Raw genomic sequence first — 16,247 nt, 5'->3', positions numbered from 1 at the left:
CAGAAATACACACGATAGTTAAATTAAGTATATATAAATAGGATGAACTTAAAATAAATTGATGACAAATGCGATATGATATAATATAAGATTAACAAAAAAAAAAAAAAATGGTTTTAATATAAATATTTTACTTTTCATCAGTTTTTCAGTCCAGTGGAATCTTCTCCTTAACAATCTGAAACATAGAATTAATGGCTTTGAAAACTTGCATCTCTTAAACAAGAAATAAACTGAGACATAGATGTTTCTACACATTTGGTTAAAATAAGGTTAAAATTGAATACAACTTATAAAGGAAAAGTATGATATAATTTATCGATTCCGCATGAATCCGGTGTGCAAACATATCCTTATTTATTTATGGATTTTTTTGACTTCGTCTATACGTATTTAAGATTTAACTTACCTAAAGACTAACAATGAACAAACCAAAGGAAATAAGACGATTACCTAAAGTATAGGTATCAAGCAACACAAATCTCGGCTCAATACTTCATAAGTGGTTATTTTTTTAATTTCATATTTGATACTAAATAAATCTTCTACTTATTTTACCTCTGCGCACATTCCAGCATAAATAGGATCTGTATCCCATGGGCCCCTTTCTGGTAGAGGCAATGCGCGTCGGCGCAGCTCTGCCACTAATTCGCTCACTTCCATTATAGGGATTGGGTCAAGAGTACGCGCCAAGCCAGCCAAATACTCCACGTAGTGCATCCTGTAAAAATATATGACGTAAACACACCTCAATCAGGCCTCGTTTGTAGAGGCCTTCTAATGAACCGTAGGGTCGTGGTGGTGGTCTCAACGCTGCCCGGCGTACTAGTGTTTCCAAGTCATCTACGCCCAAGATTGGCATCGGGTCGATTTTCTTGTTACGCACCAACCGACTCAGATACTCCAAATAATGGTTCCTGAAAACACAACCTCTACTCACCGCCGCGTAAGCGTCTTCCTTTAACCCTGCCCATTTGACATTCATAGCTACATGCATAAATTAATGATATGGTGCCAATGTACAAGCTGATTGATTGAGCTACTTTCATTATTGTCATTATTTAAGAATTATGAAGTAAATCTCATGGAATTCCATCGATTATTATTGCCTTAATTTTTTTTTCTAATCAAAATTTAACAAAGTATCCTTTTAGTTTACCGGCTATCATCAAATGTTTAAACTACTACACGTTGGTACTACTTACAGAAGATGTAGATATTAAGGTGTATGTATATGTTGACATATCATGTAAAATTGGTATAAAAATTGTATTTCGAGTGTGTATTAAAAGTAAGATACATAAAATAAAAAGAAAAATAGTAGTCTTACTTGCAAAGTCCACCATTTTTAGGTAAAACTTCACTACCACACGTGGTGTCAATTAAACCTGTAGGTGTCTCCCTCTGTAGTTGTATAGGGCATCTTGTGTTGTTACCTTGAGGCCCTTCCGTTTCATATGTTACATTATTCATCTGTAATCATACAACATAATATTGGTATAATGTTTTATTATATTCAACTAAATAATATTGACACTATGCCTGGGTAGTACCATACCTGCAAGAGCGTCTGTAACTCGTGAGGTTCTTTGTCACGTAAATAGAAAAGACAATTTCGCGGATGATGTGCATGTAGACCTAATTTAGCACAATATTCACTCAATCCACATCTAGCTCCCATCATGAATGGTTTGCCGCAACCGTAACAAAATTCATATTTGCACTGGGTGCATGTGAAATGCATACATCCGCCTCTGAGAAAACATTAAAATTTTAAAGATTTACTTTAGTAATTAAAATAATTTATATTATGTACAATTAGTAAATAATAATTGTAGGAATCCTAATCTTATTATTACACAAGAATTATATTAACTTAGATATGAATTAATGAGAACTATATAACTATTATTTAAGAAGTTTTTACCTGGAAAGTGAGTATTTAAAACGACATCGTGGACATTCTAAACCATTCTCTTTTAAATGTTGTTGGACTGCGGCAATAGAACGTTCAGGATCATTATCTTCAAGCCATGCGGCATATTGTTCGCACGTCATACCATCGTGATTCGATGACCACTGTAATATCATGAAGTTCATATACTTATCTGTTCTTTACAATATAAATATATAATTAAAATTATATTATGAATTATTTATTTACAGGTTTCCGACATGTCGAACAGGTAACAGACTTGCATTCGGGGCACCGCAGCTTTTTCTGCTTTGGATGTACAAAAAATCCTGACGAACATTCAACGCACCAACGGAAATTCGGATCTCGTGCAAGCGTGCGATCGCGTAGCTAAAATTTGTAAAGCGAATGATATTATTTTCTATTAAGAAAGTAAACATTTCATATAATTTAGCAGAAAAGTAATGCATTAATTTACCTTTCTCTGGAATAGTTCATGAACTTCTATTTCAAGTAGAGTTTTCAGTAGTATATCTAAATGAGCAAAATAATCGACCCAAGCATCTTCATCCAACATTTCTAACTCAGGTTCTTTGCAGTATGCACAAACGCAGTCTACTATGCTCCGCTCCGTGATTTGAACTGTAAAATAATGGCGAGCACATTCTCGACAGCATCTATGAGAGCATCGTAACATTGATACCATCTGAAAAAAAATATTATTCAGGATTTTTTTAAATAAAGCAAAAATTTTATGAAATCAATCGTATGTTAAAAGTAATTACGGAAATCTTACTTCGTGTTCTGGGAAATGTGCAGCGCAAAGCTCGCAATACTGATTTAAATAAGCTAGTGCAGAAACAAGATCTGCACATTCGAGAGCGGCTAAAAGTGCAGTAGGAGCATCGGTTCCACGAGTAATCAATTCAACGGCAATTTGCGCTTGCTCCCAATTTTCCGTAGCACCCTCTGCTAACAGCATTCGAGCTTGTCTCTTTAAAAAAAATAAAATAAAATGTATAAATTGTATCAAGTATATACTAGTAAGACTGCAATTTAATTTAAACTCTAATTACCTCTGGAGACCCTTCAGGTAATTGTATTCTAGTTAAATCAATTAACTGTCCAGATATTCGACGCGTTGTTATTGGTGGAGGTGACGGTAACTCAGGTGTGGGCGTTATTTCTCTTCTGTCTTGTGATTGCTTGTTCTCTTCATCAGATTCCGTATCTGTCCACTCATCTTCGGTCCGACACGTTTCCCGAAAATATTGTTCTTTTTCTTTAATTGTGGTTTTTGGTGGAGATACTTGTTTTAATTGGGGTGGCTGTGGTGCTGGATTTTTCTTTATTGTTATTGCTGATGTAGACGGTTTAACTTCAATAGTATGAGAGGAGTGTTCAGTATTTGGTATTGTTTTATTATTAAACAGTTTTGTTTGTAATTGCTTTACGCTTCCATTTTGTACGGTACCAAAATGCGTTTTGGGTGGAGCGGGCGCAGGATACTGTTTAATAGATGTACGTCTTATAGGCAATTTAGAACCGATTGTCTTTTGATTTTTATCCACCTTTTGTTTAGTAACAGTTGTTTTAACAGGTATTGGTATATTGGATTTACTTATTGCTGTCTGTTTTGATAAATTATTATCCATTTCTCTGTCAGTGTTCGTCTCGGCAATATCGTTGGCATTAGAGTTCTCAGCAACAGTATCCCGACCGTCATTTACTTTTTCTACAATATTTAGATCTACATATTCGTTGACCTCTTCGTCTTGATTATATGTATTAGTTATTTTTTCTAACGAGTTTGCTGCCTCGGGATTCAAAGTCATATTCTCAGTTTCTAAATTTTTGTTACTATTACTGTCAACATTTTCAAGCTCATTTACTGCATTATTTGATTTAGTTTTGGTTTCTGTATTTATTATTAAATGTTCTGCACATACGTTTTCAATAAAGCCTCTGTATACTGGATATTTTATTTCAGATACAACTGATTTTAACGGCGTTTCTACTTTATAGTGTGTCAGGTACAACGTTTCCTTTGTGGGTTGATCAATTGTTTCTTTGCTACTTTTACTTTTCGCAACAATTTCATTTTTAGTAAGTTTAGTTAAGTCATTATCGTTGTTTATTTGTTCATAAATTTCATCAAATGAATTCACAACTTCATAAAAGTTGTTATTTACATCTTCTATTTTAGATAACTGTATAGGCGGGCTAGTTTCTACCGTCATGGTTTGTTCATAACGCAACGTTTGTGCTATCGAATCTAATAGTTTTATATTATTATCTTTTACATCTAAAGCGCCTTCGATATAATCCATGGCTTCTTCAAACTGTTCGGTATCTTCGGAACTAGTTAATTCTCTATTATCTATTTTTAAATTATCGTGTCTGAGTTCTTCATCGCTACTCGTCATTTCTTTTTCATCAGATGTCAAATCCTCAGAATCATTGTCTGACTCGCTATAACTTGATTCTTGGTGTCTGGATACCTCAGAATTATTAGAAGTTGATTCAGTTTCTGCAGAATCACGAGTAGAATTTATATCATACGCAATTTCGTCTTTCATTTGTTGAATTAATTTTTGTGTATTATCAACTAAATCACTCAGATTGTTCGATCTTTGTTCTTGGGAGTTATTGGTGCCATTCTGATTTATAAAATTTGCAGAATTATTGATGTCTGACCGTAAATTTTTTTCGTCCTCAACTCGAATGTTAATGTCATCACGCTCCAATTGTTTAACAGAAGTTTCCATAGATTGTGTTTGTTGAGGTGATATATCGTCATATTTTTGTACTTGCGTGTTATTTGTTTTATTAATTGTTTTATTAGCCGACTGGAAATCGTCATTCATTTTTCCTTTTAAATCAATTTTTACTGAATTATTTTTCGCCTCAATATTTGGCAATGGACTTAATCGCGTTAGGGCATTATATGCTTCGATAAAATCTTTTTCTGATTGAATAAATTCCACTAAATTTTCCTTCTGTTCTATAGGAATATCTTCAGACTTAGAATCTCCCATATTTTTATTTAAACCTTTAACTCGTAGACCTTTCAATAATAAATTTTCTTCTATAGAAGGTATTCCAGCAAGATTTAACAGTACTTTTAATTTATCTGCAATATCTTCTACATTTTCTTGTGTTGTTTTAAATGTTTCTTTAAGTAAGGGTTTTTGCTCAATTTCCGACATATTACTGTTTCTTATGTCCAACGGTAAATACATCCAGTCGTCATCTTGGAGATTGTTTGTAGAAACGTCAAATTCGTCTGAACTGTCCTCGGCTGAAATGTAAATGTGAAAATTATGATGATGTAGCTTGGTGATACGGCGAGTCTGTTTTTTTATGAAACTTTATTATTTTTTGTTTTGTTTTTCATTACCGCGGCTGCGGTGTGACCGGTTGGAAAATGACGGAGGAGTGGCTTCATCATCAGCTCCAACAGGAGAGCCCCATACGCGACCACGTAATTTTCCCTCCTCACCAACTCCAACATCACCCATCTGTGAAAGGTGTGCGCGCGTATTAATGTCGTCGAAATTTAAAATCTTAATAAACAATTTCTAACTGTAGATCTAGCTACCTGCCTACGATGTCTTTCAACACACTCTGTGACAGCTGGCCACATAGCACCCCTATGTCTCGCCAGAGCTGCACGAGCTTCCAGTTCTGATACATTTATACCAGCAGCAAGTCTTGCTGCAGCTGCTCTGACACCTGCACATAAACTTGGCCATCGTTCTCTTAGCCACGATAATGGAGCTACAGGATTTTGAGCTAATGCTGCCTGTACTTCCGCCGCACTAAAGCCTAGTCTTTCAGCTTCAGACATAAGGCGAGCTAGTTCTAATCCTCTTTCCGCTTCGCGTCTAGAATTAGCGCCGGCTAACGCTTCTAAAGAACTAGCGCGATTGTTTGAAAAAGGTTCTGGTGAAGGAGCCTGTAACAAATATTGCATTTAATTATTATTGAATCTAAAATATACTTACAACAAATTTCCATTATTTAATCTTAAATTTACTTCTGAGCCGTATAGACTAGACCTCCGAGAAGGTCTATTTCGCCTTAAATCTAGATGAGACGCCCTTCTTGTAAGACGGCTTGTTGTACGTTTACGTTCATTCTCGCTCCACTCTGCTGCTCCAGGGCTACTATCACGTGGTTCTCTCCATTCCCATCTCCCACCGCTTGTGCGTACGCTTCGTTCGCTCTCCTGAAATTGTTACAATAGTTGCTAATAAAAGTTTCTTGCTTTTGCTGTCAAATCATAAAAACTTACGTAAATTCTATTATTTATAAAGTAGTTACCAACAAAAATCTTTAGAATTGCAAATGTTTGTAAGATTTGGTGTAGTGTTTTTGTTTTAATGTTAATCACTGGTTGACCCCGCACAGGTTTTTCCTAGTGGGTTAACCAGGGATTTACTACAATTTATATGAGTTGTAAAAAATAATTGTGAAACAAATAAATAAATTTGAAATTTGAAATGTTATAAAATAGCAGTAAATACATAAAATGACATCTATATTTTTCATTTCTCTATCATAATTATATAATTATAACCTATAAGTTTTTTTTTCTTCAGAATATTATAATAATAAGTAATATTAACAACATTATTCAAAACTTACTCGAGTATCACTTGAAAGTGAATGCCTACTGTGCGATCTTTCTCTTCGACTGTCATCCGTAAATCGGCGCCGTGGTCGAGATCGTGTAGCCGAAGAGGGTCTATCCCATTGATTTGGAACTTCATAAGTCTTAAAAAAAAGTTATAATTTAATATTTGAATCCTTAGATATTTTATTTTGGGTGCGTACAACTGCTACGTCAGACATATGCCATTGGCTTCCCAAACAAAGTCGATTTGTATGGAAACATGTTATAGTATCCTAGACTTTATTGATATGGACGGGCAGATTTGTCAATTGAGGTCCAAAACCAACATTGATATAATATCTATATTAGTGAAAGAGGTGAGTGCGTACGATGCTTTTATTTGGCTTACCTGAGTTGAAATACTTTGGGGTGGTGGAGATGTCCCGGTATTGGAAACGCTTGTACGACTAAATCTTGATTCCGGCTGCGTATTACTTTCTCGAGACGGCGAGATTCCAACGGACTTTTTTTGAACTCCAGTATCACATTCATTTACGACTTTGTCTTTGGCGACAGGACTTAATCGAGGTGGTGAAGGACCCACAGATATGCTATGCTTTTTAATTCGTTCATTTTCTACTGATACATTACGGGTTTGTGTTGGTGTATTTTTATTTTCCACAGTATTTGATGCATTAATTTGTTTCTTTTGTACTTCTTTGGGTGGAGAAGGCCCAACAGCAATGTCATGTCGAGAATGTGTATCATCATTATTTTGTTCTCTTGTTGGAGTTTCCAAACGATTTACCTTCGAAACTTTTATTTCTTTTGGTGGAGAAGGGCCACATCCTGTCGACACTCGCTCTTTTGCAGCACGATTTGATTTTTTTATTTCACCTGTAACAAAATTAAAGAACGTACGGTATTTTTAACGTAACTATATAAAATTAATTCACAAACAAAAAGACAAATTCATATTTCTTACTAGCAGTCCGCCCCGGCTTCGCCCGTGGTACATGTTTACGTTTTCTCTACATAAAAACCATCCTCGTACTTCAAGGAATATAATAAAAAAAGAATTATCGAAATCGGTTCAGCCGTTCTCGAGTTATGCGCTTACCAACACATTTTGCGATTCATTTTTATATATAAGAAGATAATGTTTTAATTTTTAAATGAATTGAGTTTGTGATACTAACTTTCATTAGCGCGAGGTTCATCAACCTTTTTCTTTATCAAAGGGGCCGACGCTTTTTCCTTCATTGTTAAATTTGCCATACCATTTTTAATAGCAGCTGTTGGAATAATTTTTGGAGTGATGGTAGGAGTACGACAACACACTGCACATACTCTGACACCTGGTTCATTAACATATGTACAATGTTCACATTGCCATGTTGCACTAGGCGGAGGTGGGGCCGGACCTAGGTCATTTTCATCATTTTCTTTTTCGTCCGGCTTATCGCTTTCAGGTTCACTTTCAGAATCTGCATCACTGGATGGTAAAGAAGGCGAAGGAGTACGGTGTTTTGTTCGTCGTGACGCACGTGATCTCATACTCAGAGCAGGAGATGGTGCTCGTGAATTAGCTCTAGATCCAGCTCTTGAAACAGTACGACTCTCCACTATAAGGATTAAACACAGGAATAAATTAAGGTAATTACTGAATTACTGCTTTTGTACATTATTATTATGTTACACATAGTATAAACGTTATTGTTTGTTTAAACTACTCTCAGAGGCAACATAAAAAAATCTCGACAGATTTATTAGTTTTAACTTTGTCTTATAGAGATAAACCATTTAACTATTTTTTTAATCACCCCTACTAAAAAGCGTGGTATCACTATAATCCTTTGTGGCATCACTATACCAAATATAACATAGGTATATAGCTATGTATTGTATAATAAATAATATGAAAATTGTCCTACCTCTTCGATATGGTTGTGGCGTATGCGGCACATGGGCGTGTGGGTGTGGAAGCAGACGTGCGTGAGTTGTAGTTCCTGGTGGATAACAACATGTCTGAGGCCATGGTCCTTGCCCTCCCCATGTATGTTCTAAATTAGCACAACTACCGTAATGCCAAGGATTTTGCTGATATGGAGGATAACCGGCTGGCCCTCCTAATTCCATCACTGAAGCTCCACGTCTTAATGGACGTCCCCAGTTCTGAGCATGAAGGTTTTCTTGACCATCCCAGTGTTCCATATGTTGAGGCTATATTGAAAATTGTGTACGTCTTAAGTAATCATATAAGTATATATATTATTTTTATATATTTATTTTTATTACCAGCATAATTACCATTGCTTGTGGTGGCATGTTATAACCGGGTAATGATGCTCGCGGGCGTCCCCATGAAGAAAATCCCGATTGAGAACCTTGAAGTGCTGGTTCCGGCGGAGCGTTGTTGTGATGCATAGTTCCCGCAAAATTCGGCATACCCGCGAGATGCGAATTTGAATGCGATGTTAGCTGGGGCGACATTTGAGCACGAGGAGTTGCAAAATTCGAATGTGGAAGAGTGGATACTTGACTGATATGGTTTATATTATGCATCATATTTATGGGAGCTCGAAACTGATCTAGTGATGGAGGTTTTGGACTAGCTGAAGCTCGATCAATCTGAAATAAACACGTATCTAGATAGGTATGTTATTTTAACGACAAAAATATAAAATAGATATCAGAAAAAATACAGTATCATTAGCTTTGCTTAGCTCTGGAAAATGTGAACAGATTGTGCGTAGGTGTGAAGAATAAGAAATTTATTGATATTTTTTTGAGAGAATTCGTCTAGTCGAGTACTTTATGAATTACCTAATGCTTTCAAGAACATCAGTAACTTTAAGAGATAGACCAAACATTTTTTTTATATATATAGAAAAGAACAATGCATAGCCACGGAATACTTAATAGTTAATGGTACTATAGATTATTTACGGCATTGTCAATAAAAATTAATACATATTACTATATTATTATCAGGTATAGAATAACTGGTAGACTTACGTTATTAGTCGTAAATATACATTAAAAATTGTGTGTATAAAACAATAACTATAAAACATTTTAATGCAATTCAAACTATAAAACATTACATTTATTTGTCTCAGTGTCACCTTATGTCTTCGCGGTGGTGGCACAGGCGGCGTTCCTTTTGGTGGCAGAGGTGGTCTTTCATCCCTTAGCTGCGACGGTGGTAATGCCTAAAACATATGTTATTGTTTATGTGAGTATACTTTTAATCTTTAATTGTTTAATTTCAAGTACCTGTAAGTAGATAGTAAGCGTTATTGTTTACATTAGCTTCCTAGAGTTGGCATTATTCCAATATTTTGACGGAGCTAACTTTAATTTAGGTCCACCTACTAATCGGTGTCGAAATAGTCTCTAAATGCATGTTGTGAGTCAGTAAATAAAATAGTTTTATTTGATTAACACATTATAGAACTCATTAAGAACCACTATCTCTTCTACATCTCCTATATCACAATATCTCAAAAGTATATTAATGATAGGTTTGTATTGAAATTGAAAAATAGTACAGTACCTAGTTTTTTTACTTTTTTTTTGAAAATTCATCGCTCAAAATTAAGTTCATACAAATATCACCATCAAAATAATACAAGAACTTAATCTTTGATTACAATTGTAGTAAAATACGAAGGTCGGGTTGATGAACACTACGGGGTCAGTTATCCGTGGGTACAGCGCGTATGAACCCGCGCGGCACAGCTAGTTTAAGCCTGTCATAGTCGACATAGAGTAAGATCCCAGAGCCGTAAGACACAACTTATTTTCTTAAGCATATAAGTTTCGGTTCACAATAGTCTCTAGTGTACTTTTTAATATCTGCATGTTTGTGGAGCTCTACCAGTGACACCTGCGCCACCTGAGCCAAAACTTTTATCAGACGCTTTAAAGCTCCAATAAATGAACCTAATTTAATTTTAAATGTCTGATTTTTTTATGTGTTATTAAGATAACTATTACAATGTTATATTTAATCAGTCAGACAAATTGCAATGGCCAAATATCCCCTAAACACAAAAATTACTCAGCCATGAGTATTAATAATTAATATTATTATGGACCAATAGTAATCACCTGTCTCTGGTGGTTCCTTCGTTTGGGATGTCTATGGTACATGTCGTCGCAGGAGGCGCAGAGCGCGCGCCGGCCGCACTCCGTGCAGCGCACGCGTGCTCCGCCGCCGCCGCATAAGCCGCATGATGTGTCAGTCGGGTGTCCTGTTGGAAAATGGAAATAGTGGGAGTTTCCACGTTGTGGGGTATGAGAAAGATAAATTAATTCATTTAACATCTGTTTCACTGATCGATTCAGGATGCCTCGTTTCTACCCTCATATGTTGATGACTGTACCAGGAGGCGGCCTTATAAAAATATAATAATTTACCTATTAACTTTTATTAGACTAACAGTAGTTACCCTTAACCCTACGTACCCTCCAAAAGTTAGAATATGTCATGTCCCTAGAGATTAATGGATGGTGGGTTATAGGTACCTATCACAGATAATAATATACTTATTATCTGTGATATAGCCCACACCTTATATCAAGAAATATCGTACCTATTTAAACCAAATAAGGTCAGCATTTTAAAAAACTGTAAGTACCACATAATAAAAAATTAAATACACTGGTCATCAAAAAAATCGACCCACCTGCATTTTTACGGAAAATTACGGTTTTCTCACAAACTAAAGAAAAAATTTGTTTGGAAACTGAACTGATTAATTAAACGTGCATATTTACACGAATATAAACACATAAAATCATTTAACATCATAAAAAAATTGTCGATTTCGAATAAAGATCAAAATCCTCAATTTTCAGCTTTTTCTTTATTTAATTTCAAATGCAGTTTATTTTGTAATCATGAAACTTATGATCACGTTTCCTTCGAATTTATACTCAGTACATTCTCTTCTTTCTGGAATGATAGCCTGCGTTCACTATTTTAAAGAAATAATTAAGATTTTGATGGTCTCTTGAGGAATTCGTTATCAATCTTCCCTAATGGCGGTTTTCAGGTCTCCTATTGTTGTAGGGGCTGAATTACGAGCTCTATGCGTTATTTTTTAATTGTCCTACATGTGCTCTGTAGGTTTCAAATCGAGACTTTTTGCTAACCAGAGTGTAACTCTAATGCGGACCTCTTCTAAATACTGGATCACGATTCGCTCTACGTGCTTCCGAGCATTATCATGCATAGACTCAAAGTTTTTGCAGATACAGCTGGCATATTACACCATATGATAGTCCAAAATCTCGGTAATGTATTGAACAGCATTTAATGAGCATCTTTTTATCGTCAAGCTCCGTGCGTCTTGTCAAAGAAATGCCACTCTAGAACTTTACAGAGCCTCCATCATAATCGACCGTTTCTCTTACCTAGCACTGAACAAATCGTTCATTTGGTCATCGCATGGCATAAAGACGTCTATCAGCACCATATAAAGTCATTCGCATCTTGTCACTCAAAAGTACTGACTCCTATTGGCCTATAGTCCAGTTTGCGTGATTTCGAGTCAATTGAAGTCTGGTTTGTCGATGAGCTGTGGCTGATTATGGCCCTGTTTCTGGCTTGTGTGGTCTTAGGTTCTACTCTTAAAGTCTTCTTCTAACAGTTCTGTCATTAATACCCACCTCCTTATCATCACGCAGGCGCCACTAGAGATCTACACCAGACAGATGTCGATTTTGTAGAGTTGATTACATTATCTAGGGGTCGTCCCTTTGAGTTGCTGCCCTATTTCTTGCAGATCAATATTTTTATCGATACTGCCCAGTCTCTAGAAACCTTTGGTAAACTCACCGAACTGCATAACAGCTCAGATTTTACTTTTTAGCCACGGCAAGTTGACATAACCCCTGTTTTAGTAGAGCCACAGTTTGGGCCCTCTCAGCTACAGCAGTATCCATTATTTTGAGAGAAACTTTATCAAAACTAAAGCATCAATTATTAAACTTAACGTTATGAACAAGAGATCCCGAAAAAAGTCATTTTGGAACTGGGAACACGGGCATAATTTGTTCCGCCGTAAACCGTCAAATCAACACTGTACAGTATTTCTGTATAAAAATTTGTTAAGAATCATTAAGTGCAGTAAAATTTACGAAAAACATAATGATTAGCATGTTATCAGACCCTTACAACAAAATACAACAATAAAAGACGACTTATTTGTGAAATAATCGATAAATAGCAAACATAGTGTAGGTGGGTCGATTTTTTTGATGACCAGTGTATAAACGTTAGCCCTTAACGAGCTTAAAGTGTTTTTTAAACCAGAGTTTAGCACTGTTCCATTCCTCCAGTATACAAAAGTAAAAGTTGTAACTATAATATATTTATTTTTTAAATAATGTTACTGAAAACAGAGCATATAGACATCTAGGAAACAAGAAATATTTAATAGATAGAAAAATGATCGTGAAGAGAAGACGGTCTAAGCAGCACTAGGTAAATACTTGCCTGTTGGTGGCCGGGGTGGTGGAGGAGGTGGTGGTTGTAGTTTTGCGTTTACATACTGCTCGGAGGGAAACTCCACCACTTCGTAGTCAGGTTCAGGCTTCGCAATGGGAGCTCGAAGCGATGACCGCAATCCAATTTGGGGTGTGCCCGGTATAGAGGTTTTGATATGCCGACCACGTCCCTTCAACATCTATACATAATTCATTGTTTTTATTAGGATTTATTAACATTACACATTTATGTAGAAAATTGTTTACATATTTGTTCACAAGTGAATAAATGAACGCAACGTTAATTTCCTTTTAGGTTTGAAAAAAGAAGAAAAATCGATGTAGAGTGTAGTGTATTTGCTATAATTTCTAAAATTTATCGATACATTGATCATTAGGTATTTAATAGGTATACAGGGTGGTTAATTTTTTTTAAATAAAACGAGAAATACCTAAAAAATTAACTTGAAAGCCTCCCATACATTTGGAAATTTGAAGGGAAGTTCATATTTTAGAAACTGCAAAGAGAGCTCCTCATTGTATTGCACAAATTGAGGACATCACTTCGAAAATCTGCTATGAATACAAAATGTATGGGAAATAAAATGTATAACATTTTTGAATATTTCTCGTTTTATTTTTAAAAATTTATTATGGCCATTTTACTCATTAGGTTAAGTACTTTCGATATCAGTTTAAAGTTTTTTGATATCTGCAATAGTTACGGAATAATCGCTTGTGCACACTTAACGATTACACCCTGTATATAACAGAACCACTTTGTGCGTATATAGTATGTAGTTGCCATTATTACTATTTGAAATCCTTTTTAGACGTTCACAAACCTAATTCCTAACTTTAATTTTCCAAATAGGAGTTATGTTTACTAAAATCGGAATTAAAGTCATTATCCAAATTATTACAAGAATCAAAATCCATGTTATCGATGATAAGAAAGAGTCGTAACTCATAACAGTTCGATTAAACACCTCCTGCTTGGGAGGCAGCTCAAACGAATCACATAATATGTCGATATTTCCCAACAAATAAACACTTATGGAATTTTTCGCACGTTTCACTTTTGAAATTGCATTCTATGAATCGGTGTTGCAAGCTTTAGCTAACTGTAATAATAGATTATTATCATTTGCAAACTAAAACGCAGCTGTGACCGGGATAAAACGGGCGTTGCCACGTCGCCGACATCTAGTCGACCCATTTATTCTACTTCTCATATCCCAAAATATCAAAAACATTCCCTCAATACAAGTCTACGTTTTCATCGCAAATAACCTTAATGAGATTTCTTTATCCAGCTCAAAGGAAACTGTTACCTATACTTGCCTTCGACTCGTGTGTTAATATTTTTCAGAAGACACCGATATTTTGCACTTTTCGTAAAGGAGCTCTTGTGACATAGTTTTACACACGAATTATGCAATATTTGCACCGGGACACTGCACTCGCGAGATCGGTTGTTGCACCAAGAGCGGCGAGGGAGCACGATCACCTCTTAATCGCTAAACTTGTGCCCTATGCGGACAAAATTGAAGGAACGAACACGCGTGCTCCGCGTCTCTCCAACCTCTATTTCTGTTCGTGGCCGCGTTGCCCTGATTCTACTAAAATTAAGACGTGTTGCTATTTCCGCACTCAACCCGATGCGCCCTCTTGGCCGCTTTAACACATCGCGAATCATTATAGTATAAAAATATTAACGAACGGCCCATAAGATACTGTAAAACTGTGTTAACTGTGTAATATTTATTATTTAATTTAGCTAATGACTATATAGCGATTATAAGATTTATAAGCAATATTGTTTGGATGCTTGCTAGGCAAGGACGTCTTCCAATTTATTTTAGAGCTATTTTATTCCTATAATTTTCACGAAAATAATATGAACAAAAATATACGGAGACATCTCTGCGAACCTTCTGCGAACTAACAAATTCATGAGAATCATTTGAAATTTTGAACGATCGCGATGTCATAAAACACATCTATAGCAACGCGTAAACATAAACAATCAACAATTATTCATTGAAAGAGCTGCGCATGTATTTAATTCCTATAATATGGAGTTATTGCAGAAATTTAAACAAAATGGGTTCTTTACTGCAGAGTTGTATCACTTGCTTGCTAAGAAGAAGTTGGTGGATCCATCAGAAGAGGTTTAACTTTTCTTTGACGAAATAACATTCTTAATATTAGGTACCGATGTATTGTGAAAAAGTCCTGCACTACCACTTATTAAATTTTCTTTATTCTTTCAGATTGTACCATCACAATATATAAAAGAAATGAAAATGTCAACAACAGAACGTTTACAGCAATTACAGCCTATACAAGTTGAGAATTACGTTAAATCTGGTAGCAAGAGTAACAAAGTTGTACTATCATTTTCGCCTAGAATAATTATATTTCAAAACTTTAAGCCTAATGAAAAAGTTGTGGCAAAATTTTCAGTTAAAAATATAAGCAAGGTATTGGATTTTTTTACGAAAATATCTCCACTAAACATTATGTACATTAGGTAATGCTTACGACATAATTTTCTTTTAGGCGCCAACATATTTGAATATGGTATACAAGGAATCTTCATATTTCTTTATAAAACCTTGTGGAGGCCAACTTCTATCGAGATTGGCTCCAGGAATTAGTATTACGTTTGCTATAACCTTTCAGCCTGTTCAATATGAGGATTACACTCATAGAGTAACTTTCTATACTGATATTGATCAATACGTTTTACCACTAATAGGTTAGTATTCACGTACATATTCAATTTAAATTTCAAATTCTTTATGAAAAGTAATTTTGGAAATGCAATAAACTGCGATTAAATTGGAACTACCTACAAAAAAATAATTTTATATACCTACACGTACATTTTTTTAGCAATGGGACCAAGGCATGTGTTTGATTTCCCCGATCGGGTAATTATCCCAAAGACACCACTCAAAATTGAAAGTTATGTTCTAATTTCTGTTCACAATATTGGCATAGTTCCTGGTGGCTTTACATTTAGTACAAGATGGTACGTAGAATATCAATTTACTCAATTATAGAAATTCAAAGTTATTCAATAAGGACACGTCACAGCTTATTTGAGTTTTTTATAATACAATCTACACGAGATAATGCATGCAACAATAAATTACAGTCCATTTTCGGTGCAGCCAAAATCTGCGTACTTGAATCCTAATCAAAAAA

The 16,247-nt window shown here is 35.3% G+C and overlaps 1 protein-coding gene across 5 annotated transcripts; it reads right to left on the bottom strand.

Moving 5' to 3' along the window:
- Positions 1 to 14,604, bottom strand: LUBEL (Linear Ubiquitin E3 ligase). 5 transcript variants are annotated; one of them, XM_090112009.1, is made up of 21 exons: positions 14,376 to 14,604; positions 13,042 to 13,231; positions 10,650 to 10,792; positions 9,641 to 9,748; positions 8,844 to 9,164; positions 8,468 to 8,756; positions 7,733 to 8,158; positions 6,943 to 7,430; positions 6,566 to 6,694; positions 5,955 to 6,146; positions 5,517 to 5,873; positions 5,316 to 5,436; positions 2,992 to 5,216; positions 2,712 to 2,909; positions 2,394 to 2,621; positions 2,165 to 2,305; positions 1,928 to 2,079; positions 1,559 to 1,754; positions 1,331 to 1,473; positions 749 to 917; positions 1 to 178 (listed from the first exon to the last, which is right to left on the bottom strand). In XM_090112009.1, exons 2-21 carry the CDS (start codon positions 13,229 to 13,231, stop codon positions 149 to 151), a joined length of 6,246 nt encoding a protein of 2,081 aa, XP_089968135.1. In that variant the 5' UTR covers positions 14,376 to 14,604; the 3' UTR covers positions 1 to 148. The 5 variants fall into 5 exon arrangements, with proteins under 5 accessions (XP_089968135.1, XP_089968141.1, XP_089968148.1 ...); XM_090112015.1 differs by lacking the exon at positions 749 to 917 and adding an exon at positions 559 to 721; XM_090112022.1 differs by having other exon boundaries at positions 9,662 to 9,748.
- Between the last annotated feature and the right edge of the window lie 1,643 nt (positions 14,605 to 16,247).

This window comes from Colias eurytheme, chromosome 2 (genome assembly GCF_061535395.1).
Source record: "Colias eurytheme isolate Ceu_HAF_F1 chromosome 2, ilColEury1 Martin Lab GWU primary, whole genome shotgun sequence".
Taxonomy (NCBI): Eukaryota; Metazoa; Arthropoda; class Insecta; order Lepidoptera; family Pieridae; genus Colias; species Colias eurytheme.
The sequence above is the reverse complement of the archived record's forward strand: the minus strand, read 5'-3'. Positions and strand labels throughout refer to the sequence as shown.